The sequence below is a fragment of the Chelonoidis abingdonii genome, chromosome 13 (assembly GCF_003597395.2).
Source record: "Chelonoidis abingdonii isolate Lonesome George chromosome 13, CheloAbing_2.0, whole genome shotgun sequence".
Classification (NCBI taxonomy): domain Eukaryota; kingdom Metazoa; phylum Chordata; order Testudines; family Testudinidae; genus Chelonoidis; species Chelonoidis abingdonii.
In genome coordinates, this window is record NC_133781.1 from 2,199,126 (window position 1) to 2,225,144 (window position 26,019).

A 26,019-nucleotide genomic window follows, 5' to 3' on the forward strand; every position below is an offset into this window, starting at 1 on the left:
CTGAGTCCTTTGGAAGCCAGCACCTTGGTCACTGAGCACACCCAGGGCACCAAGTGCAGTTAGAGGAGGGACTGAGTAGTTCAGGTTTGGAAGGGGAGAGGGGATCACTTGCACCTGTAGGGAGCCTGATGAAGTCATCAGCTCAGCGCTGAGAAGAAAGCAGCAGCATAAAAGGCTGAACCAGGGAGCAGAAAGGGACCTCCACGAAACTGCTGCTATCTTGTGATGCACGATAAATGGTAATAGAGACACTTGTGGGAGGTTTCCCGGCAGACTCCCTGCCAGCCAAGTGTTGCAGGAATCGATGCAGGAGCATTCATAGTTAGACATTTAAAAATGAACATTGCCAGCTATCTCTTCATGACATTTCATGCTGTAAATTGTTAGTGACAACACACTTTTATGTCTTGCAAGATATGTTAATATACAACATAGTTTTTACTATTTGCGAACACATTTTCCCATGTAATAATGCAATATGATTGGATAAGAAACCACAGTATTTACACATAATTCAATGGGAAATAGGGAAAGGAATGCAGATATTTCTGAAGGAAAATTTAGGAAAAATTATCTATTTTTAGATTAACACTTCCCTGTGTTAAAAACTAGGAAAAATAGATAGCTTCAGCCAGGGACAGCTCTAGGTTTTTTGCCGCCCCAAGCAAAAAAAATTTTTGGCTGCCCCCACCAAACCCTTGGGCTCTCACCCCTTCCAACCAGTGCCCTCCCCCACCTGCACCTCCTGCCACCCCAGAGCTGGACTCTCCACCCCCGCGAACCTGCCACCCCAGCCCTGGGCTCCCCACCACCAGTGCTGACTCCACCCGCTCCCTCCTCACCTCTAGCAGGTCCGGCGCTGGCAGGGTCAGGGTAAGCAGCAGGGCTCCTGGGCTGTGCATCCAGGGTCCCTCCAGCCGGGGCTTCCATCTCCAGGACCAGCTGGGACCCGAGAGGGCACAGCCGGGGGAACCACCCCCCAGGGCAGCCCCGCCCCAGAGGGAGTGGAGCCCCAGAGAGTGGGATGCGGGCCCCGCATGGCAGTGCCCCAGGTACCGGTCCCTTCTATGTCCCTGTTGCTGCTGCTGCTCCTGGCCACCCTGCCGCAGCCCCTGGGTGGCTCGGGCTGCTTTGCCCAGCCCTGGCTGCAGCGCTGGGGAGTGGCCACCCTGTGGCACCTGCAGGCGGCTCTGTGCACCCTGCGGGGCGGTCCCCAGCCCAAGTGTCCCACAATTGGAGCCTTCCTGGCTCAGCCACAAGGTGTGAGCCCTGCTCCCCAACACGAACCACAGCGGCCCCAGGGTGCCACTTGCACAGGACATGCTGCTGCTGCCAGGGCTTGCTCGAGGCTTTTGCCACCCCAAGCGGGGGGGGGGGGGGAAGGCTGGTTGGAATGCCGACCCTGAAAATGTGCTGCCCCAAGCACGTGCTTGGTTTGCTGGTACCTAGAGCTGGCCCTGGCTTCAGCAGCCCATGCCACCTAGACTGCAGCAAACTGGATAAAAACACAAATTAATCCATCACAAGATAACCTTAGCGTATTTATTTTCAAATAATCAAGGTATGTTTAGGGCATTAATACATTTTCAAAACTGAGTTATTACATTGAAAATGTTCATAATGCATCACATTTAAAACAAAAAGTAGTCCTAGCAATGCCATGCAATGTGCCTCCCCTCAGCTAGCTCTTCGGGAAATGAGGTTCAATTGCTAATTTCAAGGAATTAGACCAATCAGTCACTATTTGTACACAGCATCCAGGAAGGTGGTGGACAGAGAACCCAGAGGAACTGGGATGAATTTCCTGGAGCAACTTTATTTTCTTTGTACTCTGAACCTCACATGACAACAAAAATATCACCCTTTCAACTGATTTATGGCTGAGAAGAAAGGTTTCCCAATAAAGCTTCACCAAATTTCATGTTCTGGGCCATTGAGTGCCAGCATCTTTAATACAATTACGTTAATTTATGATGATTCAGTAAAGGAACACAACTCCTTCTCTGTTTTTTTAACAAAAATACATTTGTTGCATCCTTAGAACCAAGAACATGAAGAGCCTGGCAGTACACTGAAATCAACAGCGGACGCTCACAGTGCATTGGCTGCAAATAATATTTCTAAAGAAAAATAAACTAAATAAAGGATATTGTAGAAGAGATTTCTATCTATAGGAAGATAGCGTTTGAGGTTCGGGGCCATGTTTTGTAAATTGATGTGAGAACAAGAAAGGAAGGGTCATGTCTTGATTACCAATTACATGTAGCTAGAAAGTTAAAAAATCATATGAATTAATGCTGACAGAAGTTCAAAGACTATTTTATAATCTTGTGTGAGTTAACTTAAATATATTGCTTAATTAATTCTATCATTTTTCCCCTATTGATTTTCAAAGGTGTAGTGCAGGGGGTGGGTGTACGTGCCCAGCCTTGGAGACAGCCAGTCAAGACAATAAAGAGAGTGAGAGAGAGAGCAGCTGTACATGTGTAGTTGTGATGTTTATGACACATGTACATTGTAACTGAACAACCCAGTCTGACAGTTTTTAATAATTATTTTGATAAGAGAAATATTTTGGATTTCCTGAAGTAACACAGTTGAAATACAAATGATGCTGTGTAGAGAAGTTAAACCTCAATATAGATTTGAGAGAAGAATAAAAAAATACATGTAAATAATTCCATTTCTAAAAATATGTTTAGATGCTTGTTTCTGAAATATTGTTGAAATGTAAATGAAAATATGTTTGTTTACAATAACAACCATTTCTAATTTAGAATAATCTTTTCTTTCATATTGTGTGTTGAGATTTCAGTGGGGTAGAATATTCTGACAAGAGTGAATGACCCCATCCGTCACCATCTGCTACCCCTGGGCAGGGGAGGGGAAAGGTGAGGGCAGCGAAACCCACCAGCTGTCTGGCAGGATTTCTTACCAGCATCACCCTGTGCCAGGGTGGAGCAAACACAGAGGGAGTGGGAGGGAAGCTTTCTGGGCTTCTTCCAGCAAGTGGGTCCCATTCACCCAGCCTGGGCGGGGGGTGCCAGGTGTCCGGGTTTCTACTCCAGCTGAAAAGGGAAACTGGCAGCGTCTGGGCAGCACAAAAAAATCCAGTTACCTGCAGTAACCGGCCTCTGCCACCGGGGGGCGGGCAGAGCAGCAGCGCTGGGAGGGGCCAGTCTGTGCCGCGGGGTCACTGTCAGGGGCCGAGATTCCCTCCGGCCTGAGCTGGGACCGGGCAGATGCTCAGGGGAGCCACGTTTGTTCCCCCAGCGCTGTAACTAGGACTGAAATAAGGGCGGAGCCTCCCGGAGAAGGTGCCAGTGAAAGTGAAGAGATGGGACCTGTCAGTCACATTGTAAAACGAGACCTCGCCCGCCTCATAGTCCAGGAAAATCCCCACCCGGCTGGGCCTGGCGCTCATGGGGAGGGGGGTCGAGGAGGAGGTGAGGGCCTGGTAGACCCCATCCCACAGCTCCACAACCCAGTATCCATCCTCAGGTGTGAGTGTGACCCACCTCTTCCTGCTCACAGATTCCCTACAAACCCCCAGTTCCCAGCCTGTCTTGTCTCCCACCTCCACCTCCCAGTAACGCCTCCCGCCCGCGAACCCCTCAGCGCCCAGGACAATGGGATATCTATCAAATCTCTCAGGCTTGTCGGGCAGATCCTGGCGTTTGTCTCCGTCTCTCACACGTTTCCGATCCTCAGACAGGACGAGGTTGGGATGAGCCGTGTCTGGATCCAGAGTCACGTCCACTGGAGAGAGAGTCACAGAGTCAGAGCCGGGGGCAGGGGCTGGTCACTGGGATCAAAGGGAAATTAACCTGCATCCCTGTTAATTGCTGTGAGGGGGAGGGGGGTTGTTGCCTGAGAGGAGTCAGGGCCCCTCTGCCTGTGAGGAAATGGCAGATGCCAGGGGAGGGGGGGGAAGGTGTCAGTGGGGGAAGGGAGGGGAGGACAGCAGAGGGATGGGGGAGGGGACAACTTGATGCTGGGAGAGGAAAGGGGGGGCAGGTGACGGGGCAGTGGGGGAGGGGCAGAGGGGGCAGGCACAAGGGCAATGGGGGGCAAGAGGAGCCGGCACCAGGAGGGCAGGGAGGGTGAAGGGGTTAGATTCAAAGGGGTTGCAGGGGGTGAAGGGTGGAGCGAGGGGAGGGGAGGGGAGGGGCAGATACAAGTGTGGAGGAGCAAGGGAAGCGGTGGGCATCAGGAGGATGCGGTGAGGGAAGGGAAAAGCAGGTTCCACGGCCTGCGGGGGGGTGGGGAGGGGAGGGGTGGGTGCCAGGGCAGAAAAAGGGGACGGACCCGAGGGGCACAGAGAAGCAAGAGAAGGGGCAGGGGAAGGGTTGGGCACCAGGGGTGTGAAGGAATGGGGGGGAGCTCCAGTGGGGTGGGGAGGAGGAGTGGGGCAGGTACTGAGAAGGCAGAGCGGGAGAAGGAGAGGCTGGCACCAGGGGAAAAGGGGGGAGGAGAAGGTGCAGGTGAGAAGGGGAGGAAGAGGGGTGAGGGGTAGGGCAGGTGCCAGAGGGACATGGGGGGAAAGGTATGGGGCACACCTCAGGGGGAAACAGGAGACCAAGAGAAGGGGCTGTCATCAAGGGGGAGAGGGGCAAGATGGTAGGGGTGGGTGCTGGTGGGGCGGGGAAAAGGCTAGTCACCAGGAGAGATGCAGGGGCAAAGCAGAGGGGCAGATGTAAGGAGGGGAGAGAGGTGAGCGGTAGGCACCAGGAGGCAGAGTGGGGGAAAGGGAACAAGTTCACACAGGGTAGAAAGTGGGGTGTGGAGAAGGGCAGGCCTAGGGGGCACAAGGGTGTGGAGATGTGGGCACCAGGGGACAGAGGGAGGATGAGGGGAGGGGTGGGACTCAGAGGCTAGGAGAGGGTGTGGGGAGGGGTGGGCACCAGGGGGGCAGAGATGGGGGGAAGGAAGTTCTGACATCAGGGGCCCCAAAGTGGTTCAAGGGAAGAGGTTTTCACCAGGCAGGCCGAGGGGGCAAGTGAAGGGCCGGACACCATGGAGGCAGATGGGGGCGAGGGTAGAGATAGGCCTTGGAGGGGCAGAGAAGTGAACAAAAGGGCTGGTACCAGGGCCTGGGGGGGGTGAGTGGTGCAGGTGTCAGGGAGGCAGAGGGGGCGACAGGAGGGTTTGGGGGAAGAACTAAGGGGAAGGTGGCAGGGGGAAGGGGTACAAGGGAAGAGGCAGGCACCAGGGGTGGGTGTGGGGCAAGGGAAGGGGCTTGTGCCAGAGGGTGAGGGGAGGGATGGGGTCAGGGACAGGCACTGACAGGACAGAGTGAGGGAAAGGTGGGCACTGGGGGTCAGTGGTGTGGCATGAGATGGGGCAGGCACTGGGGCAAATGAAGATTGAGGGAAGGGTGGTCATCACGGGGTGGGATGCCAAGGAAAGGGGGTGGGTGCCAGGGGGGCTAGAGGGGCATGAGGAGAGGGGTGAAAGTCGGGGGGTAGAGGGGACAAGCAGATGGGCAGGCAGCTATGGGGGAGGGGGAAGGGCGGGTGCCAGGAAGGACAGTTGTGTGGCATGGAAAGGGGCAGGCACTGTGGCCAACAAGGGGCAAGAGGAGGCATTGGGGGGTACAGAGGGCAAGGTAAGAGGTGGGTGCAAGAGGGGCAGGGTGCAAGAGGGGCAGGCGCTGGGCGACAGAAGGGGGAAAGGACGGGGTAGGCAAAAGGAGGGAAGGGGGAGGGAAGCAGTGGGTGCTAGGAGCAGGATGGTGTGAAAGCAGGAGTAGGTACCAGGGAGGCAGGGAATGGAGTCATGGGTGATAGGGGCAGAGGGTGGTGTGTGGGGGGGGGCGGGCACCAGAGAGGAAAGAAGGAAAGGGGAGGGGCAGGTGACAGGGGGATTGAGGGAGGTGAGCAGAGGGGCAGACACAAGGAGGACTGAGGGGGAGGGGTGGGCACCAGAGGGCAGAGAGGGGTGAGGGGAGAGACAGGGCAGGTGGGTAGAGGCTGTTAGGAGATGGGCTTGGGAAGGGGCAGGAGCCAGAAGGTCAGAGTGGGGCTAGAGGAGAGCTGGGCACAGGGGGGTGAGGGAAGGGGCAGGTGCCAGGGGGGCAGAGAGGGTGGGGAGGGGACAGGTGCCAGGAGCGCTGAGGGGAGTGAGAAGAGCAGGAGCCAGGACAACAGAGGAGGGTGAAAGATGGGGTGGGCCCTAGGGGCAGATGGGGGTGAGGGGAGAGCTGGGATTCGTGAGCAGAGGGGGAAAGGGAAGAGCAGAGGCCAGGGAGTGGGGGAGTGAAGTGATGGGTGGGCACCAGGTGCAAAGAGTGTTTGGAAGAGGGGGCAAGTGCCAGCCCAGGAGGGCAGGAAGGGAGTGGCTCCAGGGGGGCAGAGGTAGGTGGAGGGAAGGGACATGTGACAGGGAAGGAGGCATGTGACAAAGTGGGTGGATAGGGGATCATGGGAGCAGAAAGGGGGTGAAGGGAGGGGGTGGGGCAAAGAGGAGCCATGGAGGATAGAAGCAGGGGCCAGGTGGGCACAGAGGTTGAGGGAAAGAGAAGGAAAGGTCAGGAGCTAGGGGCAGAGGGTGATGAAGAGATTGGCAGGTGCCCGGGGGCAGAGAGGGGTGAAGGGGGCAGGCCTGCATCTCTGTTGCTTTGTGGCCGTGTGTGGTTGGTTTGTTACTAAGAGCAGGTTGGTGCCGTCCCCATGCACACTGGCCAGGCAGCCCAGCCACAGAGGTGGAGCTGGGACTCTCCATGCTGGCCGGCCCCACAGGCACTACCTTCCAGCCAGGCAAACCCCACAGCCAGCCCCTTCCCTCGCTCGGCCCAGCCCCTCCCCCAAGCCATGGGAAGTGGATCTGGGCTTGGCTACTGTGTGTGGGCAGGACAGTGGGGGGATGGGCTCGGGGGGGATGCTTGGAGGTGTAATTGGGTAATGAGGGAAGCAGGGGTCATTACTAATGAAGCCGGGGCAGTGGGGAGGGTGGGGGCATTTCCCCACTTCCTGCCCCCTCCATCTGGGAGAAGCTGCACCAGGGGCCAGTCCCAGTTCACACCCATGCAGCGTGTCTGCACTAGGGGTTTGCACGGGGGCACCGACATGGCTGAGGCACTGCTGTGCCAGGGGCCATAACCCCTCCCCTCACTGGGGTTATGGATCAATAATTACAGAGTCACTGGGGCAGGGAAGCTGGACTCTGGGCTCCCAGGTGGAGCCCGACCCACTGGGCTGCAGAGTCATTCTCACTCCCACGCTCTGGCCCAGTGCCCATGGCAGTGTTTAGACACAGGGGGCATCTTCAGCAGGAGAGATTGAGGGAGCCCCACGTCAGACACCCGGAGCCCAGCAGTTCCAGCCCTCACCTGAGCATGGGGGGAGACCCCCATTCCAATTCCTGCACCACGTATCACGGGGGGGGATTGAACCTGGAGATCCCAGCTGAGGGCCCAGCCACTGGGCTAAAGGTTAGAAGGGAAGTGGTGGCACCTTCTTCTGTTCATTCAAACCATTCAGCAAACTCAACATGGACTTGCAAAGTTTCAATTGATCCAAAATAATATTTTGCAGTAAATAAACTATTTGTCCAAAACATTTCACCCAGCTCCACTTCAAACCTTTCTGAGCAACTTAGGAGCCCAAACCCCAGTGACTTGCAGTGAGTGACAGTCAACATCCTCAGCAACGCAGAGTTACGGGCTCAGGACATCGGCTATGAAACATTCCAGAGCTGCCGTTAAATTTGCCCTGGGTAGGAAAATTCCCCACCACCCGCAGCTCCTGATCTCACCCCAAAAACCAGGCTGAAAATGGAGTCTCGGCTCCAGCCTGAACTCTCTGCTCGGAGCGATTTGTCCCCTGGACTTTGTGAGCTGCACAGACCCTTTGCAGCTGCATCTGTTCATCTCCTACAAAGGATAATAGTCACCGAGACCATCTCAGAGCCCCAGGGCACAGGTGTCTCCATCTAACTACTGTGCCAGCCACCCCCCTCACTCTCATTAACTGGCCCTGGGTCAGACACGCTGGGAACTTTCACACCCAGACTCTGGAGACACTTTGGGTTAATCTACACACCCCGCAGCAGCAAGTCTCAGAGCCGGGAGAACAGATTGAGGTTTGTGGGGCTCCTGCTACGGTGCTAGAAAGAGCCGTACAGACCTGGCTCAGGCTGGAGCTGGGGCTCTGAAGCCAGGGAGTAAGTGGGGGCTTCAAACCTAGGCTCCAGCCCCAGACACAACATCCACACAGCTCTGTTTAATGCTGCAGCACAAACCCCACAAGCCAACGTCTGCCACTGCGGCTCTGAGACTCACCCAGGAGGGCTGACAGAGCAGCATGGCACAGACACTTTCTGTGCCGAAGGGACATTCACTGTCCCAAGCTGGAGTCTGGAAGGCCAGCAACAGCCATGGGTGTTCCAGCTCCCATTGCTGGAAGTGCCCAGGCACCCACAGCGACGCGCTGAGGAGGGCCGGTGACTGGAAAAAGTCACCCTGACTCACCCTGACCCATTGCAGACAGGGCTGGTCCAATGCTGTGCACTGACTGTGGGCAGGACGGGTGCATAAGATGTGACTGCCTCCAGGAGCAAGGATGGGAAGACTGGCCTGGTTTCCTAGAACACTTGGGGAACAGGGAAGTCCCAGGTTATTAAAGACACCTGCCATGGGGAGGTCAGGCCCAGGATTGTGGGAACCCCATTTTGGGCTGGAAAGAGTGACCCCCCCCCCCCAGGGTTAATTTGTTCTGACTGCAGGGAAAAGGGACATATAAAAAGATGCTGCTCTACAAGAACTTTGGATTTGGGGCAGAGGGGCTGTTGTTATGGGGCAGTGAGAGTTTCTAGTACTGGTAAAATGGGTTGCTAAGAAAGCAGGCCCTGGGGTATAAGCATCAGAGGGAGAGGCCAGCCATGGGTTTCAGATGTCCCTCCGCTTACCAGGGATACCTTAGCCTCACTCCCAGATTCAAAGCTTGGGAACTGGGGGCATTTGAGTAGCTTCCCCCAAGAACCTGAAAGGACTCCCTTGGAAAATGATCCAACCTGCAGCTCTAGGGGACAGTCGGCTCTCTGGGCCAGGGGAGCTCAGGCAGAAGCTAAATGTGATTCAGCATTTCTGGTGATCCCAGGAGAGGAGTGTGACAAGAGCTCTGAGAGGGCTATTGAACAGCTCTGTAATTTGTAGGCCCAGGTGCAGGTTTTCTTACTGAAACTGGCCAAGCAACATGAGCAAACCCAGTGACCAGAGGACAGGCAGAAGGAGCTACTCCCAGAGCAGGAGAGAAGCCACCAGGTCGAGGCTACAAAGAGCAAACAGGTCAAGGCACCGAAAAAGAAACAAGGCATTCGGCAGAAGAAATTCTGCTCTAGCTCCCAAGAAGCCCAGCCATTGGAGATAAAGCTCTAGCACCTGTGTAAGTGAAGGACTGATGAGATTATTCAAATACAGGAGAAACTCACAGCTGCTGAATGTACCAAGCACCAGGCACCACCCCACAGGGAGGAAGTGGCAGTTGGAATTGCCAATACCCCTGGTCAAGGAGCCCTGCCCCTAGAGAAGAAGCAGCACCTGGAGACCAGAATAGTTCAGCCGTTGGAGGTGCAGAGCATCAGGGAGCTGGGGAACAACAGTCTCAAGGCAGCCAAGCTGCAGGCAGCCACGGTAGGAAATGAGCCATGCAGAAGAAAGTTACTCAGGAGCCAAAACTGTAGGGGCTTGCACAAGCCCTAGGCCTTGCGAAGGAGGGGCCCAAAAAGGGCTACAGGATGTAAGTGGTATGGCTGGGAAACTAGAGCAGGGTTTGGTAGGACACAGGAGCCTGCCACACTGGTTAGAAGGAAGAAACCTGACAAACTGGAAACAGAGGGTGTCTGCAACTGAGTTGGGAGGTGAGATTCCCAGCTCATGTAAATGTCCCTGCACTAGCTCTGCTCAGGCTAGCACACTGAAGCTAGCATGTTAATAGAAGCAGTGTAACCTGGCTAGGAAGGGCAGCTCGGGCCAGGTGCCTGAGAACGTACCAAGGGGGGTGGGCGGGTTTCTACTCAGGCAGTAGCTGAAGCTGCCACCTGTGCTACCCTGGTCACATGGCTATTTTTAGATGCTAACACAGTTCTGTGTACATGAGCTGGGAATCACACCTCTTAGATCAAATGTAGACATTTGCTAATAGAGGAGAAGGAACAGCTCCTGCAATAAGTTAAAGAACTAGACAGACTAAAGCTGATGGTCAGGAGGGGGCAGAGGTGCAGGCTGAGGGCTCTGGTGTGTGTGATAAGAGAGAGCCCAGCAATAAATCACCAGGAGGCTGCATTTACACAGGGAAATGCAGTGATGCTGCGGGTGTCCTGGGAGGCTTTTTAGCAGAACAAGCGGATCACGCACTGAAGGACTGGATGTGGACAGGCACAGATACAGAGGTACTAGCCACAGAGGAAGCTGCACTAGTGGCCATGTCCTCTAGAGCGACCCAACAAACCCACCCACTAATGGGACTGGGAAGAGCTAGAGGAAAAAGTTGCTGCAGCTGAAGAGAGCAGGGCAAAAGCCCTTGCAGAGCTGAGCACCCTCCAGGCCCAAAGGCTGAGGCCCTGCAGGAGGTGGAGAAGATGTTCTGACAAGGGACTGGATCTCAGCCCAAGCCATCCAGCGGGAGCAGGAGCCCTGGAAGGAGCCCGTCTCAGCACTGGAAGGTGACTGGGGAACAGCAGTGTTTGTTGTTGCAGAAGGAGCTGACTAATCTCCAGAACCAACTTAAGATCGAGTGTGGAACAAAGCTCAGCTCTGACACGCATACGAAGCAGGAGAGCCCAGAGGCCTTGTGGAAAGAGATGAAATTCTGTCAGAGAGCAGGCGTGGTTTCTCCAAAAAACAGAGCAACTGGGCAGGGAGCTAAGCACAGACCTGTGGTGGGTGCAGAGGTACAGGCCCATCGCGTGGAAGATGGACTGTCTGAGGTGGGGATTCCACCTGCTGGAGGGAAAAGCCACCATAAAAACACACATCCAAGAAGAAGTTGAAATAGAAAAGGAAGAGACTGGGGACGTCTCCCCCCACAGACCTGAAAGAGCAACACAAGCCCAAACCAGAGCTGGGCTAAACCACAGTCCATCCTACAGGAAAAGGGGAGCAGCAGAAAGGCACTTTCCCAGCTGATAACATTACACCAGCCATGTGGACAGAAGAGGATTTGAAATGTGCTCCCAGAGCTCATTTACTGAAGGATGCAGGAAAAAAAGCTGTGCTCAGTAATAATTAGAGATGCTAATCAGGAGCTCTCTGAATGAAAGACAAACTTAACTCCAAAGGGCACGTGTGTGAGTGTGTCCTGGGAGGCAGCTGTTGGAAGGACCTTGTAGCTAGGTGGGGCTGTGTGTAACAGACTTTATTTACGCTAACATCAGCCAGACCTGGCAGAGCATTAAAGGGCCTTGTGATGAGCACATCTGGTGTGGATCTGGCTCTGTAGCCAGCACGTATCTGTTACAGCAGCATGACGGCAATGGTGGAAGCCTGGTGCTATCGCCTACTTCTGCTATGGCCAGAGGGCCTGGCTCACAGAGTACAAGTTGTTCTGAACTAGGCCATGCTGAAGACTATGGGGGTTTTGCCCATCACACGAGCTATGCAGGACTGTGGGGAACACAACTGCTGGTCTCTTCATTTTTTTCACAATTCAGTGACAAGAATAAAAATATGGCCAAGGGCCTTGTAGGTTTCCTTGTGGCAGAAGGGCAGGAAGTGCCCCCTGGCTGCAGAACATAACCAAGTGTTAACCACGGTGAAGCCTGCCTTTAGGTAGACTGGGGGAAGGGAGGTCATGGGGGCTGGCCCTTTAAGGGGAGTCAGGGACCAGCCTACCTGTGACAGGCTCCTGTAAGAGAGAACCAGCCAACCCAGCCCCACCTGGAAGTAACTAAATGGGGATGCTGCTGCTCTCAGTGGCTGAGCCCCTCTCTCTGCCGCTGCCTCTGCTGCTGCGCTCGCAGTCTTAACCCATGCCAGGGCCAATGCGGCACTGCTGGGGCTGCTCCTTCCCTTGGCACTTGGATTCTCTGTGTCTGGGGCAAATGGCCGGGTGAGTGGGCAGGGATCTGCTCAGAAACACACCCCCTGCACTGCACCCAGAGGGCAGAGACCAGCCAGGGCTGGGCAGCAAAGTGCCACCGTGCTGGGATTAACCCTTTCCTTCCCCCCACCCCAGCAGCCCCGGCCGGTCAGTGCCACTCAACTTCCCGTGCTCTGACCCTAGGGACCCTGGTCCGGCAGCTCGGGGGAGTCGCTGGGTGAATGTGTGGGGCAGAGTAACCAGGTCTCCCTGCACCCCAGGGTCCCCGTGTGCAATGGGGAAGGCCCCGCGCTGTCACACAGCCCTTAGGGGCTAGACAGTGAGTGTTGTTATTGATATAGCGCCTAAGAGTGAGCCAGGAGCTGCAGAGACAGAACAAGGGGCTGCTGGCCCCAAGGGGCTCTTGGTCTGAGAGCAGACGAGGCCCCGCAAGGGCAGCAGCAAACACTGAGATGGTGCAAGGATCTCAGTGCACCCTTGGGCCTGTCTGGCTGGGTCTGACAGAGTATTGTAGTGACCCTGCTGGCTCTGTGCTGGGCCCTGCATCACCCTCAGTTCAATATCCAGCCATCAGGGGGCTCAGTACCCCCAGGGCACAGAATCATACAATATCAGGGTTGGAAGGGTCCAATTCGCAACAGGACCAATTCGCAACTAAATCATCCCAGCCAGGCTTTGTCAAGCCTGACCTTAAAAACCTCTGAGGAAGGAGATTCCACCACCTCCCTGGGTAACCCATTCCAGTGCTTCATCACCCTCCTAGTGAAAAAGTTTTTCACCCTCAGCAAGTTGCAGATACACTAAACTGGGAGGAGTGGTAGATACGTTGGAGGGTAGGGATAGGATACAGAGGGACCTAGACAAATTAGAGGATTGGGCCCAAAGAAATCTGATGAGGTTGAAAAAAGACAAGTGCAGAGTCCTGCACTTAGGACGGAAGAATCCTATGCACTGCTACAGACTAGGGACCAAGTGGCTAGGCAGCAGTTCTGCAGAAAAGGACCTATGGGTTACAGTGGACGAGAAGCTGGATATGAGTCAACAGTGTGCCCTTGTTGCCAAGAAGACTAAAGGCATTTTGGGCTGTATAAGTAGGAGCATTGCCAGCAGATCGAGGACATGATCATTCCCTCTATTCGACGTTGGTGAGCGCCTCATCTGGAGTACTGTGTCTGGTTTAGGGCTCCACACACACAAAAGGATGTGGAAAACCTGGGAAGAGTCCAGCGGAGGGCAACAAAAATGATTAGGGGGCTGGAGCACATGACTTTATGAGGAGAGGCTGAGGGAACTAGGATTATTTAGTTTGCAGAAGAGAAGAATGAGGGGGTATTTGATAGCTGCTTTCAACTACCTGAAAGGCGTTCCAAAGAGGATGGATCTACACTGTTCTCAGTGGTAGCAGATGACAGAACAAGGAGTAATGGTCTCAAGTTGCAGTGGGGAGGTTTAGGTTGGATGTTAGAAAAACTTTTTTACTAGGAGGATGGTGAAGCACTGGAATGGGTTACCCAGGGAGGTGTGGAATCTCCTTCCTCAGAGATTTTATAAGGTCAGGCTTGACAAAGCCCTGGCTGGGAATTGATTTATTGGGAATTAATCCTGCTTTGAGCAGGGGTTGGACTAGATGATCTCCTGAGGTCCTTCCAACCCTGATATTGTATGATTTCTGTGCCCTGGGGTACTGAGCCCCCTGATGGCTGGATATTGAACTGAGGGTGATGCAGGGCCCCAGCACGGAGACAGAAGGGTCACTACAATACTCGTCAGACCCCAGCCAGAGAGGCCAAGGGTGCACTGAGATCCTTGCACCATCTCAGGGTTTGCTGCTGCCCTTGAGGGGCCTCGTCCGCACTCAGACAGGAGCCCCTTCAATAATAACACTCACTGCCTAGACCCTAAGGATTGATGTGACAGCGTGGAGCCTTCCCCATTGCACACGGGACCCTGGGGTGCAGGAAGCCCTGGTTACTCTGCCCCACACATTCACCCAGCGACTCCCCCGAGCTGCCGGACCAGGTCCCTGGGTCAGAGCACGGGAAGTTGAGTGGCACTGACCGGCCGGGGGCTTCTGGGGCTGCTGGGTTGGGGGAAGGAAAGGATTAAACCCAGTGTGATGGCACTTTGCTGCCAGCCTGGCTGGTCTCTGCCCTCTGGGCGCAGCATGGGGGGTGCGTTTCTAAGCAGATCACTGCCCACTTACCGGCCATTTGCCCAGACACAGAGAACCCAGGTGCTGAGGGAAGGGCAGCCCCCAGCAGTGCCGCGGCATTGGCCCTGGCAGAGGTTGAGCCTGCGAACACAGCAGCAGAGGCGCGGCAGAGAGAGGGCTCAGCCATTGAGAGCAACAGCGTACCCACCCACAGGGGAGGGGTCAGCGTGGGACAACAGGCCGGGCTGGGTCAAGGGCTGGAGCTCTGGCAACGAGTGCAGTACCAGAACCAATGGGCCCTGCTGGACCCCAGGCCGGGCCCAGCTGGGAGCAGCCAGCGAGTGACTCAGGGCCTGGGACCCTGCCAGGACAGGGCAGCTGTGGGGATGAGGGGGCACGAGGCTCCCGGGACTGGAGATTCCAATGAATGGCATCAAAGGAGACGGGCTCAGGATCCTTTCCTGACAGGCTCAGGGGCCAGGGGTGTGGATGGCCCAGAGCCCAGCCATGCCCAGGGTCTGTTGGCCATAGACTGCGCTGGGCTAGGGGCAGCAAGGCGGGGAGGGAAGCAGGGCTGGCAGTGGTGAGGGTCTGAAATACCCAGAAGGAGGCATCTGGCCTTCCTGATTCTAGCTTTGCCCTGCCATTTCTGACCTGATCACTGCCACCAACTCCTCCTCTCCTCACTCTGGCCCACCACATTGAAAAACAATGGCTCATGTTTAGGTCTCTTCTGCAAAAAATTATCTAAATATATGAATGTGCCGATGGATGTTCTATAGCATCTCTGTCTCCCTTCCTGAGCTGGGGTGTCTGTGACTTTGCTCCTGATCTTGGGAGAAAACACCGGTCATGGCCACAAAGTGAAACTACAGATTCGTAAAGTCAGTATAATCAATATAGAATCTCTATAGATCGGGCTACAGCCCCCTCACACCCACTGCCATCCTCACTGGCTCCACTCCTCGTCCCCACCCCTCCGGCTGTGCCCTGCCCACCTCTCACCTGACACCTCCTGCTCCTCCCCTACTACCAGCCCCACTCACCCTCCTTCTCCCTTTGTTCCCTTCTCCCACCAGCTCCCCCTACACCACGAACAAACTCCCTGTTGCTGAGCATCATCCAACCGCTGCCTCCTCCTTCCTGCCTTAGAACCCCCTGCTCTCACCTGCTTCCCAGCTCTGACTGCCTCCAGCCCACACACACTCCTGTGCTGCTTTAATTCACACACCCAGCCACTGGGCACTAGCACAGTGCATATGTGCAAGGTCCATGTCCTATGGTAGCATGTGAGACTCAAGCTCTGTGACAGTCCCCTGGTGTTACGGGGCTCTGCTCCCCAAGCTCTCCCCTGTTACTGCCCCTCCCTGGCCAGTCCAGTGTCCTGTCTGTTATCGGGGTAGTGAACGGACGCTCTTGTGGGTAAAGTGCTGACCTAGGAACCAGCAGATCTACGCACAACTTTGTCACAGCAAGGGGTAGTCAGGGCTTGTGGTCCCTGGGAAGGGACATGGTGGGAGGCTTCTCCTCTTTCTCTTGGAAGCAGGTATGAAAGTAAGTTACATTTCTTACAGGTATTGTCCTATGGCAACCGCCGCTTGGGGAGGGGGCTTAGGCCAGGAGCTTGAGGCAGCACCACCTAGGGAGTGTGTGTGCTGGCTTGAGCTGGGGCCTCACCCCTCTGCCCCTGGCTGTCTGGTGCTGGGGGTCATGGGGGGGTGGTGTGGGTTTCTGTGGGGGAGGAGGATATAAAGGGAGGGAGCGGGCAGAAGAGGAGGGATGGGCCCCCATGCCCATCACTGCCCAGTGTTACCCTGCCAGCAGTATCTAGAGTCCTGCCCCCAGCTGGTCAATCTCTTACCAGTGCACTGCACCAGGGCACCCTGGCTTACTTTCACCTCTGCTTGGAAGTAACGTTAAGGACTTGTCTACATGTGTAATCAGCACTAGCTGCCTTCGTGGACACTCTGATTCCATGCTAACAGTGCCCTGGTCTGCTTTGGGTTAATCCCCATTGGAAGATACAAGTGCAGAATATTCCACACTAGCTACTTTGGGCTCTTCCCCATGCTGAGAAGCCCTAAGTGTGGGGACAGGGTTAAATTCCTTGTTCCTCATCCCAGCAACCCTTCTAGAGCCACCAGCTGCCCGTCTGCCCTCCACCCACACTCTGCCACTGCATCCAGCAGGGCTGGATAAGCTCATCGGCTGGATGTTTCTGCCAAAAAATGGCAAGGACTGAAATAAACAATGGAGTAACTAGAGGCTATAAAATAGCAACAGCGAGCAGTTAACCAATTATCTGTTTGCACCAGCTCACCCCTGCTCCCAGCAGGTACCTGGGGCGGGGGCGGGTGCATAACCAAGCTCCTCAAAGTTTCACGCAGACAATCACATTTTGCCTGACCCCTTACATATTGAGAACTGTAAGAACAGTGAGCAGCGACCGAGTATCCCAGAGGAATGAGTCTGAGAGTGACTGCGGCAGTATCAGCGTTAGTTACCTGCGTATCCTTGGGCTCTGGTGAGTCCTGAAATAATCAGAAATGAGAATTTACACAAATGAAATGCAGCCTCAGCAAGTCACATACTATGAAAAACAAACCACACAACCAGAAACAGCTTACCCAGTTCTGCCAGAGGGTCCATGGGAACAAGAGGAGAGAAAAGGGAAAAAAGAACATAAATGAATCAACAGGAGAGATTCTCAGTAACAAAAGTGCCCAGTTCTAACCCTGCATTACATTGGCTTCAGTGGGAATTTTGCCTGAGTAAGGACAGCAGGATTGGGCTCCTAGTCAATAGATATGATTTCTCCTTTATTGCATCTGATCCTACAAATCCTCCCCCCAGAAATGAATGGGGCCGCACCTGTGGGGATCACTCATGTGAGTCGGGAGGGCAGATAAAGAGCCCAGTTCTTTGCCCTGCCCCGGTCACTATGTGCAGGGATGGTGCAGACTGGCTGGAACCAGGCCCTGAACATCAGAGAATTCCCCTGCCGTAGGGAGAGCCCAGATGGGATAAAGCAGCATATCTGGCTCCTGTGTCAACTGCCTCCCCCGACCATCCTGGTGTAGGGGGAGTGTTGGGGCTGGGAGGGGCAGGGGTGTGTGTGCTGGGGCAGGGCAGGGAACATCACCAATTCTCAAGGACCACAGCCAGCTGGAGTGAATTAGAACAACCCCTGGGGCAGCCTGAGAACCAGGGAGCCATAATCAGCTCCCTCACTGCCCTCACCCCAGGCAGGTCCTGGCCAAGCAGAGAACTTGGGCCTGCTGCTCAAAGAACTCTTCCCTCATGAGTGTCTCCATCCTCTGGGGGATGCTGGGTGACCCCAAGGGGTGATGAGCACCTGCAATTCCTGCCAGCTTCAGTGGGATCAGACCCATGTGCCTGATCCTACAGCTGGTGTGTGTGGAAGCCAACAGGGCTCAATCCTGCTCCAAGGAGACCTAGGGGTGCAGGAGAACATCCATGGAGAGCTTACCGGGCCAGGCCCTATTGGTATAAAAGAATCATTGTTCTTGTTACAGGGTCTCTCCGGTGTCAGTAAGTGACGTTTGTTTGTTTGTTTGCTTTTTAAGGGTATTTCCAAGGGTTAATGTTGTGAAAAATAAAACTGTTAATATTCATATTTCAATGCCACAAATTTCCCATCCATGATGTCTGGGTAATATCTGGATTTCCCCTTGTCGTGTACGTTACCCATCTCTGTAACACATTAATGTTTTACACTAACACGTCTTTGCACACACAGCTCTGAGTGTTCCTTTTCCAACTTAAAGCATAATCACAACTAGTGCAAATGCTCTCACCTTTCGCTGCCTCGTATTCCGCTGGAAAGTTAAAGATATCAGGAGTTAATGTTGATTCTCAAAATGTAATGGGCAACAGTCAAGCTAAAAGAGACGTCTCCCTCACTGGTGATACGAGTGTTTTGAAAGATTTGTCCATAAGGCACTAAGCAAAGCACAGCACAGGAGCCGGCTTCTTATGGGTGAATGAACTGAAGCTGTCCTGCCCCATCTGTTATATCTACTATGTAATGAACCTTAGATACTGGACAGGTAAACCTGGCCCAGAGAGCAGGGCTTCCTGACTCCATGTCACTACTCGTCTCTGACTGTGCCACACTGGTCCCTGCAACCCCTTACCCACCTGCCCCTCTTCATCCCCCGTCCTCGGCACAGACACAGACACAGACACACACCTTTAAGTCCAACCCTAGGCATTAACTCCAGTCTCCTGCCCCACTGCACATTGTTATTTGCATTCCAGTAGCATCTAGAGGCCACACTCAGAGCTGGGCCCCACTGAGCTGGGTCCTGTACACACACACACTCAGGGCCAGGCCCCACTGTGGTAGGTCCTGTATGCACACACTCAGGGCTGGGACCCACTGGGCTACATCCTGTACACATACACAGTTCCAGGCCCCATGGTGCTAGGACCTGTACAACACACTGAGGGCCAAGGCTGATTGTGCTAGGTCCTGCACACGCACACTCAGGGCTAGGTGCTGTGCACACATTCATGGGCGGGCCCCACTGTGCTAGGTTCTGTACACACTCGCACACACACACACTCAGGGCCAGGCTTCTCTGAGCTAGATCCTGCACACAGTGCCAGGCCCCATGGTGCTAGGTCCTGTACACACACACTCAGGGCCTGGCTGACCACGTGCCCAGCCAGGAGAGATTCCAGGGGGTGCAGCACGGCTGGGTTTGGAGGAGGGATTGAAGAGAGAAGAAGGCAGCCTTACAAATACTGAGGGGATGTTTTTTCTGTATATGGATTGGGAGTGGGAGAAACCACTGAGGTGTTTAAGGGAGAAGCAGACAGGCAGGTGACCAGACACCTCAGTATTAGGGTTTTGTCTTATAAATGCAACTATCCCCCCCGATCCCGCAAAAAAAAAAGTGTCCTGATTCTTCACATTTACTATCTGGTCAGCCTACCTAGGCTGCCAGGAGAAAAAATAAAATGAAAAGCCCAGCGGCAATAAAGCTCCCCCTGGAAGTGGTGCCAAGGATGATGGCCCTGCGCGCCCACCCCTGGAACTGGCCCTGCTGGCCACCCCTAAAATTAGCCCTACGCGCCCGCCCCTGGAACTGGCCCTGAACGTCCACCCCTAAAACCGGCCCTGCTGGCCCACCCCTGGATCCGGCTATTGCTGGAAGAGGGAAGGTGGTGCCAATCGCTCAGACAGGATGGGACTTAATGTTGAGTTGAGAGGCCTAAAGGCAAAGACAAGGAGCTTGTGCTGGAGCGGTGCTGGAGGGGCCTCAGTGGAACTAAGTGGTGGATGTGGCAGGAGAGACAAGCCTGAGGGCTGAGCTGGCAGCAGTGCTTTGGGTGCAGCTGAGGGGGCAAAGCAGCTGGCGTAAGGCCGGGCAGGAGGAGATCACAGCAACGGAGGTGTGAGGTGATGAGGTGAACGAGAGCCTGAGCTGTTGGGACAGACACAAGAGGCTGGATCTCTGACGTGTTATCAGGGCTGGCTCTAGGTTTTTTGCTGCCCCCTACCCCTGGGCTCTCCCCCCACACCAGTGCCCTCCCCCACCCCCTGCCCTAGAGGCCGACCCCCACACTATGCATCCAAACTCGCCTCCACAAGCGCTGCCCGGCTCCCGAGCCCCAATCCGCTCCCTGCCTGGTGACAGGTGGATGGCGGTGGGGGTAGCGCATGATAGAGGCAGTGGAGCTGGATAAGCAGGTAGCTGCCGCCCTCAGAGAAGAGGCGGGGCAGGTGCATGCAATGGTCTTTGGGTTTGTGTCATTAGACAATTTGGCAAATGCTACCAGATGGTCATGTGCAGCCCTGGCCATGCGGAAGAGCCACACCCACAAGCACAGATGCAGCAACTGCCAAATGTCAGCGACTGTGTCTGCATGGCGCGCCAGCTGTTGCATGCCTGGGGGCCATGGACTTTCTGCCTGGGGCCTGGAATTGCTTCATGGCCCTGACCACTCTATCTCATTTACGATCCTCGTCTTTCACAGCTCTCCTTTCTCTCCAGTCTCGCTCCTGCCTCCTAATTTCATTCTCCGGTTGTCTTTCGATGGGTTAATTTTTCCTGTTTTCCCTCTTTCACAATGATCTTATCTTCCCAATGCTATGTGCTTGTCCTAGCTGGTTCTTATGACACTACGCTGGCTCAATACCAACCTCAGGCCTAGTGACCTCAAAACTCTGCTCTGCTATGATTGGTCACCTCGGCATCCCATCGCCACGATCTCAGCCGTGTCTGACATCTCTCTTCGTCGATCGTCGCAGAGTGCAACTTAAGATCAAGCGCTTCCGCCCCGTCACAAACCCACCCCACTATCTAGTTTCTTCCATCTTTTGGATAACACCACCAAGCCCTCCCCGAGGCAGGGGCTGTGACAGCTCTCCCCCCTCCCTGCTCCCATCCGCGCACACTGGGCTGCCCTGAGCCATGTACCAGCATCTCTCGCCTTCTGTGGGCCAGGAATTGTGTCCTTAGCGTGGGGTGTGAGGCTTGAGCTGGACTGCGGGAGCCCAGAGAGAGTGGAGGCCTGGGGTGCTGAGCCCGCTCAGTGTCTCCTTATAGGGAGTTGCCGAGGGGGATTTTCCCTGCCCTGCTGGAGAACTGCCTCCATGATGTTAGAGCCCAGGTCAGGGATTGGGTGGTTAGGAGAAAAAAACTGTCCTGTATTTTTGAAAGACCAGTTGGCCACCTCCCAATCTCCATCAGCCCAGTCACTCTAGAACATTATCTGCTGAGATCAGCCTCTCTCTAGGCCCCACATCCTGAACCTCACCCAGTCTCCCTGCTCCTGGCGTCGTTTATAACACGCAGGGCCGGCTCTATGCACTAGACATTCCAACATGTGCTTGCGGGCGGCACATTTCAAGGGGTGGGACTCCAGTCTTCCCCTCTCTTTTTTTTTTTTTTTTGTTGCTTGGGGCGCAAAAGCCAGGCAGCGGCCTGAACCGAAGTGTTCCAGTCAGCTGGGCTGCAGGCCGAGCTACTGAGCACTTGCAGTTCTGCTGCAGTACTTAGTGCCTCATGCAGCCTGATTGAACAGGCTGGATGCAGTTCAGGCTGCCCTGAGGCATCATCCCAGGAGCTGAACCCGGGCTGGCGCAGCAAAGGGCTCAGCTCCGAGGGACGATGCCCTCCAGTCAGGCAGCCTGAACTTGCAGTCCAGCACTGTGTGTGAGGATGAGAAGCCGGGGAGGAGGAGCAGCGGCCTTGGGATGCGGAGAGGGAGCGGTCCTGCTGTCCGCTCTGCTCTGTTCTGAGTTTCCCAGCGGTGGCCGGCTTTTCCTCGCCGGAGTGGGCTGTGCATTGGCCGCGCCGACTGGGCATGGGAAGCGAAGCTCCGGCGCGCGGGCGCTACAGGGCAGGGCTGGGCAGCCCAAGTGCCAGGGACTGCCTCCCCTGACCACCGCTGCCGCCTCCCCCGTCTGCCTGCCCTGCGGCGCGAGAGCATGCCATTCCAAAGCAGGCAGCGGGGGAACTGCCCGCCAGCGGGACCTACGCAGCTCGGGCACTGGGAGTCTGTCTGTCCTGCTCAGTCTGCCTACACGGCTGGGAACAAGCTGTCAGCGCCTGCCCCTTCTGCACCCTTGCTCCCCCCGATCCTATTCACGTCCCTCCGCTTTGTACTTCCCCATCGCTCCTTTCATGCACCCTTCCCTTGTACGCTCCCTTCCTGCACCTCTCCTCTTTACCCTCCCCAGCCCTCTCCTCCCGCACCTCCTCCCTTCCCCTGCACCTCTTCTCCCGCAACCCTCCTGATGCCCCCTCTCCTCCCCACCGTCCTCTCCGGAGTAATTCACACCTCGCTTCTCTGCAATGTAGATCCCCAAAACCCCCACAGCGCTCCTTGCTTGAACCCTCTTTACTAGATCCCCACCCCCTTTCGGGTACAAGGTTGAGGCGTTAGTCCCTATGGCCTTCATGTGCATTGAGCACTAAAAAAGGGGGTATGCAGGGGACAAGGGGTGTGAGTTGTACTTAAAGTGAAATAAATGGAGAAACTGTTTGACCTCACATGGAAGTGTAAACGGGTTGCTGGTGGTGAATGAGGAGGTTCTATTTGGGGGAGCCAGGGCTGTGGGCAGCAGGAGTGCAGGAGTGAGGGGGAAGAGAGAGCCCAGGGGTGGCGGTAGGCAGGGTGGGCGGAGGGCCACTGGTGTGGGGGATGGCCAGCAGTGGGGCAGCAAAAACCTAGAGCCGCCTGATAACACGTCAAGTCGAGGCCTCTTGTGCGTCCAAAAGCCAGGCTCTCGTTCACCTCTCACCTCACACCTCCGTTGCTGTGAATCTCCTCCTCCTGCCTTACGCCAGCTGGCTTGCCCCCTTGCAGCTGCACCCAAGCACTGCTGCCAGTCAAGCCTCAGGCTTTCTTCCTGCCAGCATGCGACCAGTTAGTTCCATGAGCGCCCCTCCAGCACCGCTCCAGCACAGCTCCTTGTCTTTGCCTTAGCCTACTTCAACTCAACATTAAGTCCCATCCTGTCAGTAGCGATTGCACCACCTTCCCTCTCCAGCAATCAGCCGGATCCAGGCGGTGGGCCCGCAGGCCGTTTTAGGGGTGGACGTTCGGGCCAGTTCCAGGGCGGGCGCGTAGGAGCTATTTCAGGTGGCAGCACGGCCAAGTTCAGGGTGGCCGCAGGGCCATCATCCTTGCACCACTTATTCTCTCTCTTTTTTTTTTTTTCCTAGAGGCCGACCCCCACACTCTTGCATCCAAACTCGCCTCCAAGCCGCCCGGCTCCCGACCCCAATCCGTCTCCCTGCCTGGTGGACAGTGATGAGGGTGGGGTAGCGATGATAGTAGGCAGGGAGCTGGATAAGCAGGTAGCACGCGCCTCAGAGAAGAGGCGGGGCAGGTGCATGCAATGGTCTTGGGTTTGTGTCTTAGACAATTGCAAATCGCTACCAGATGGGCCATGTGCAGCCCTGCCATGCGGAACGAGCCACACCCAACAGAGCACAGACTGCAGCAAACTGCCAAATGTCAGCGGACTGGTCTGCATGGGCGCCAGCTGTTGCATGCCTGGGCGGCCATTGACGTTTCCTGCCTGGGGCCTGGAATTGTTCATGGCCTGACCACTCTATCTCATTACGATCCTCGTCTTTCACCAGCTCTCCTTTCTTCTCCAGGTCTCCTCCTGCCTCCCTAATTTCAATTCTCGGGTTGTCTTTCATGGTTATTATTCTCTTCCTGTCTTTTTTCCCCTTTCACAAGTCATTATCTCCCATATATGTAGTGCTTGTCCCTAGTGGTTTCTTAATGACACTACGCTGGCATCAATACCAACCTCTAGCCTAGTGAACCTCTAAACTCTGCTACTCGCTATGATTGGTCCACCTCGGCATCCCATCGCCACATCTCAGCCGTGTCTGACTCTCTCTTCGTCTGATCGTCGCAGAGTGCAACTTAAGATCAAGCGCTTCCGCCCCGTCACAAACCCACCCCACTATCTAGTTTCTTCCATCTTTTGGATAACACCACCAAGCCCTCCCCGAGGCAGGGGCTGTGACAGCTCTCCCCCCTCCCTGCTCCCATCCGCGCACACTGGGCTGCCCTGAGCCATGTACCAGCATCTCTCGCCTTCTGTGGGCCAGGAATTGTGTCCTTAGCGTGGGGTGTGAGGCTTGAGCTGGACTGCGGGAGCCCAGAGAGAGTGGAGGCCTGGGGTGCTGAGCCCGCTCAGTGTCTCCTTATAGGGAGTTGCCGAGGGGGATTTTCCCTGCCCTGCTGGAGAACTGCCTCCATGATGTTAGAGCCCAGGTCAGGGATTGGGTGGTTAGGAGAAAAAAACTGTCCTGTATTTTTGAAAGACCAGTTGGCCACCTCCCAATCTCCATCAGCCCAGTCACTCTAGAACATTATCTGCTGAGATCAGCCTCTCTCTAGGCCCCACATCCTGAACCTCACCCAGTCTCCCTGCTCCTGGCGTCGTTTATAACACGCAGGGCCGGCTCTATGCACTAGACATTCCAACATGTGCTTGCGGGCGGCACATTTCAAGGGGTGGGACTCCAGTCTTCCCCTCTCTTTTTTTTTTTTTTTTGTTGCTTGGGGCGCAAAAGCCAGGCAGCGGCCTGAACCGAAGTGTTCCAGTCAGCTGGGCTGCAGGCCGAGCTACTGAGCACTTGCAGTTCTGCTGCAGTACTTAGTGCCTCATGCAGCCTGATTGAACAGGCTGGATGCAGTTCAGGCTGCCCTGAGGCATCATCCCAGGAGCTGAACCCGGGCTGGCGCAGCAAAGGGCTCAGCTCCGAGGGACGATGCCCTCCAGTCAGGCAGCCTGAACTTGCAGTCCAGCACTGTGTGTGAGGATGAGAAGCCGGGGAGGAGGAGCAGCGGCCTTGGGATGCGGAGAGGGAGCGGTCCTGCTGTCCGCTCTGCTCTGTTCTGAGTTTCCCAGCGGTGGCCGGCTTTTCCTCGCCGGAGTGGGCTGTGCATTGGCCGCGCCGACTGGGCATGGGAAGCGAAGCTCCGGCGCGCGGGCGCTACAGGGCAGGGCTGGGCAGCCCAAGTGCCAGGGACTGCCTCCCCTGACCACCGCTGCCGCCTCCCCCGTCTGCCTGCCCTGCGGCGCGAGAGCATGCCATTCCAAAGCAGGCAGCGGGGGAACTGCCCGCCAGCGGGACCTACGCAGCTCGGGCACTGGGAGTCTGTCTGTCCTGCTCAGTCTGCCTACACGGCTGGGAACAAGCTGTCAGCGCCTGCCCCTTCTGCACCCTTGCTCCCCCCGATCCTATTCACGTCCCTCCGCTTTGTACTTCCCCATCGCTCCTTTCATGCACCCTTCCCTTGTACGCTCCCTTCCTGCACCTCTCCTCTTTACCCTCCCCAGCCCTCTCCTCCCGCACCTCCTCCCTTCCCCTGCACCTCTTCTCCCGCAACCCTCCTGATGCCCCCTCTCCTCCCCACCGTCCTCTCCGGAGTAATTCACACCTCGCTTCTCTGCAATGTAGATCCCCAAAACCCCCACAGCGCTCCTTGCTTGAACCCTCTTTACTAGATCCCCACCCCCTTTCGGGTACAAGGTTGAGGCGTTAGTCCCTATGGCCTTCATGTGCATTGAGCACTAAAAAAGGGGGTATGCAGGGGACAAGGGGTGTGAGTTGTACTTAAAGTGAAATAAATGGAGAAACTGTTTGACCTCACATGGAAGTGTAAACGGGTTGCTGGTGGTGAATGAGGAGGTTCTATTTGGGGGAGCCAGGGCTGTGGGCAGCAGGAGTGCAGGAGTGAGGGGGAAGAGAGAGCCCAGGGGTGGCGGTAGGCAGGGTGGGCGGAGGGCCACTGGTGTGGGGGATGGCCAGCAGTGGGGCAGCAAAAACCTAGAGCCGCCTGATAACACGTCAAGTCGAGGCCTCTTGTGCGTCCAAAAGCCAGGCTCTCGTTCACCTCTCACCTCACACCTCCGTTGCTGTGAATCTCCTCCTCCTGCCTTACGCCAGCTGGCTTGCCCCCTTGCAGCTGCACCCAAGCACTGCTGCCAGTCAAGCCTCAGGCTTTCTTCCTGCCAGCATGCGACCAGTTAGTTCCATGAGCGCCCCTCCAGCACCGCTCCAGCACAGCTCCTTGTCTTTGCCTTAGCCTACTTCAACTCAACATTAAGTCCCATCCTGTCAGTAGCGATTGCACCACCTTCCCTCTCCAGCAATCAGCCGGATCCAGGCGGTGGGCCCGCAGGCCGTTTTAGGGGTGGACGTTCGGGCCAGTTCCAGGGCGGGCGCGTAGGAGCTATTTCAGGTGGCAGCACGGCCAAGTTCAGGGTGGCCGCAGGGCCATCATCCTTGCACCACTTATTCTCTCTCTTTTTTTTTTTTT

The 26,019-nt window shown here is 55.6% G+C and overlaps 2 protein-coding genes across 3 annotated transcripts in view; both read right to left on the reverse strand.

The window, feature by feature from the left end:
• The window catches only part of LOC116824950 (uncharacterized), a 954,865-nt gene that overhangs the window by 516,359 nt on the left and 412,487 nt on the right, over positions 1-26,019 (reverse strand). The window lies entirely within an intron of this gene.
• Positions 1,529-26,019, reverse strand: part of LOC116838623 (butyrophilin subfamily 1 member A1-like) — a 65,424-nt gene continuing 40,933 nt past the window's right edge. For both annotated transcript variants that reach the window (XM_075071994.1, XM_075071993.1), the window contains 3 exons: positions 18,009-18,029; positions 16,695-16,721; positions 1,529-3,759 (listed from right to left, as the gene is read on the reverse strand). In XM_075071994.1, the coding sequence (XP_074928095.1) occupies positions 3,200-3,759; positions 16,695-16,721; positions 18,009-18,029 (608 nt within the window). In that variant the 3' untranslated portion in view covers positions 1,529-3,199. The remainder of the gene's footprint in view (positions 3,760-16,694; positions 16,722-18,008; positions 18,030-26,019) is intronic.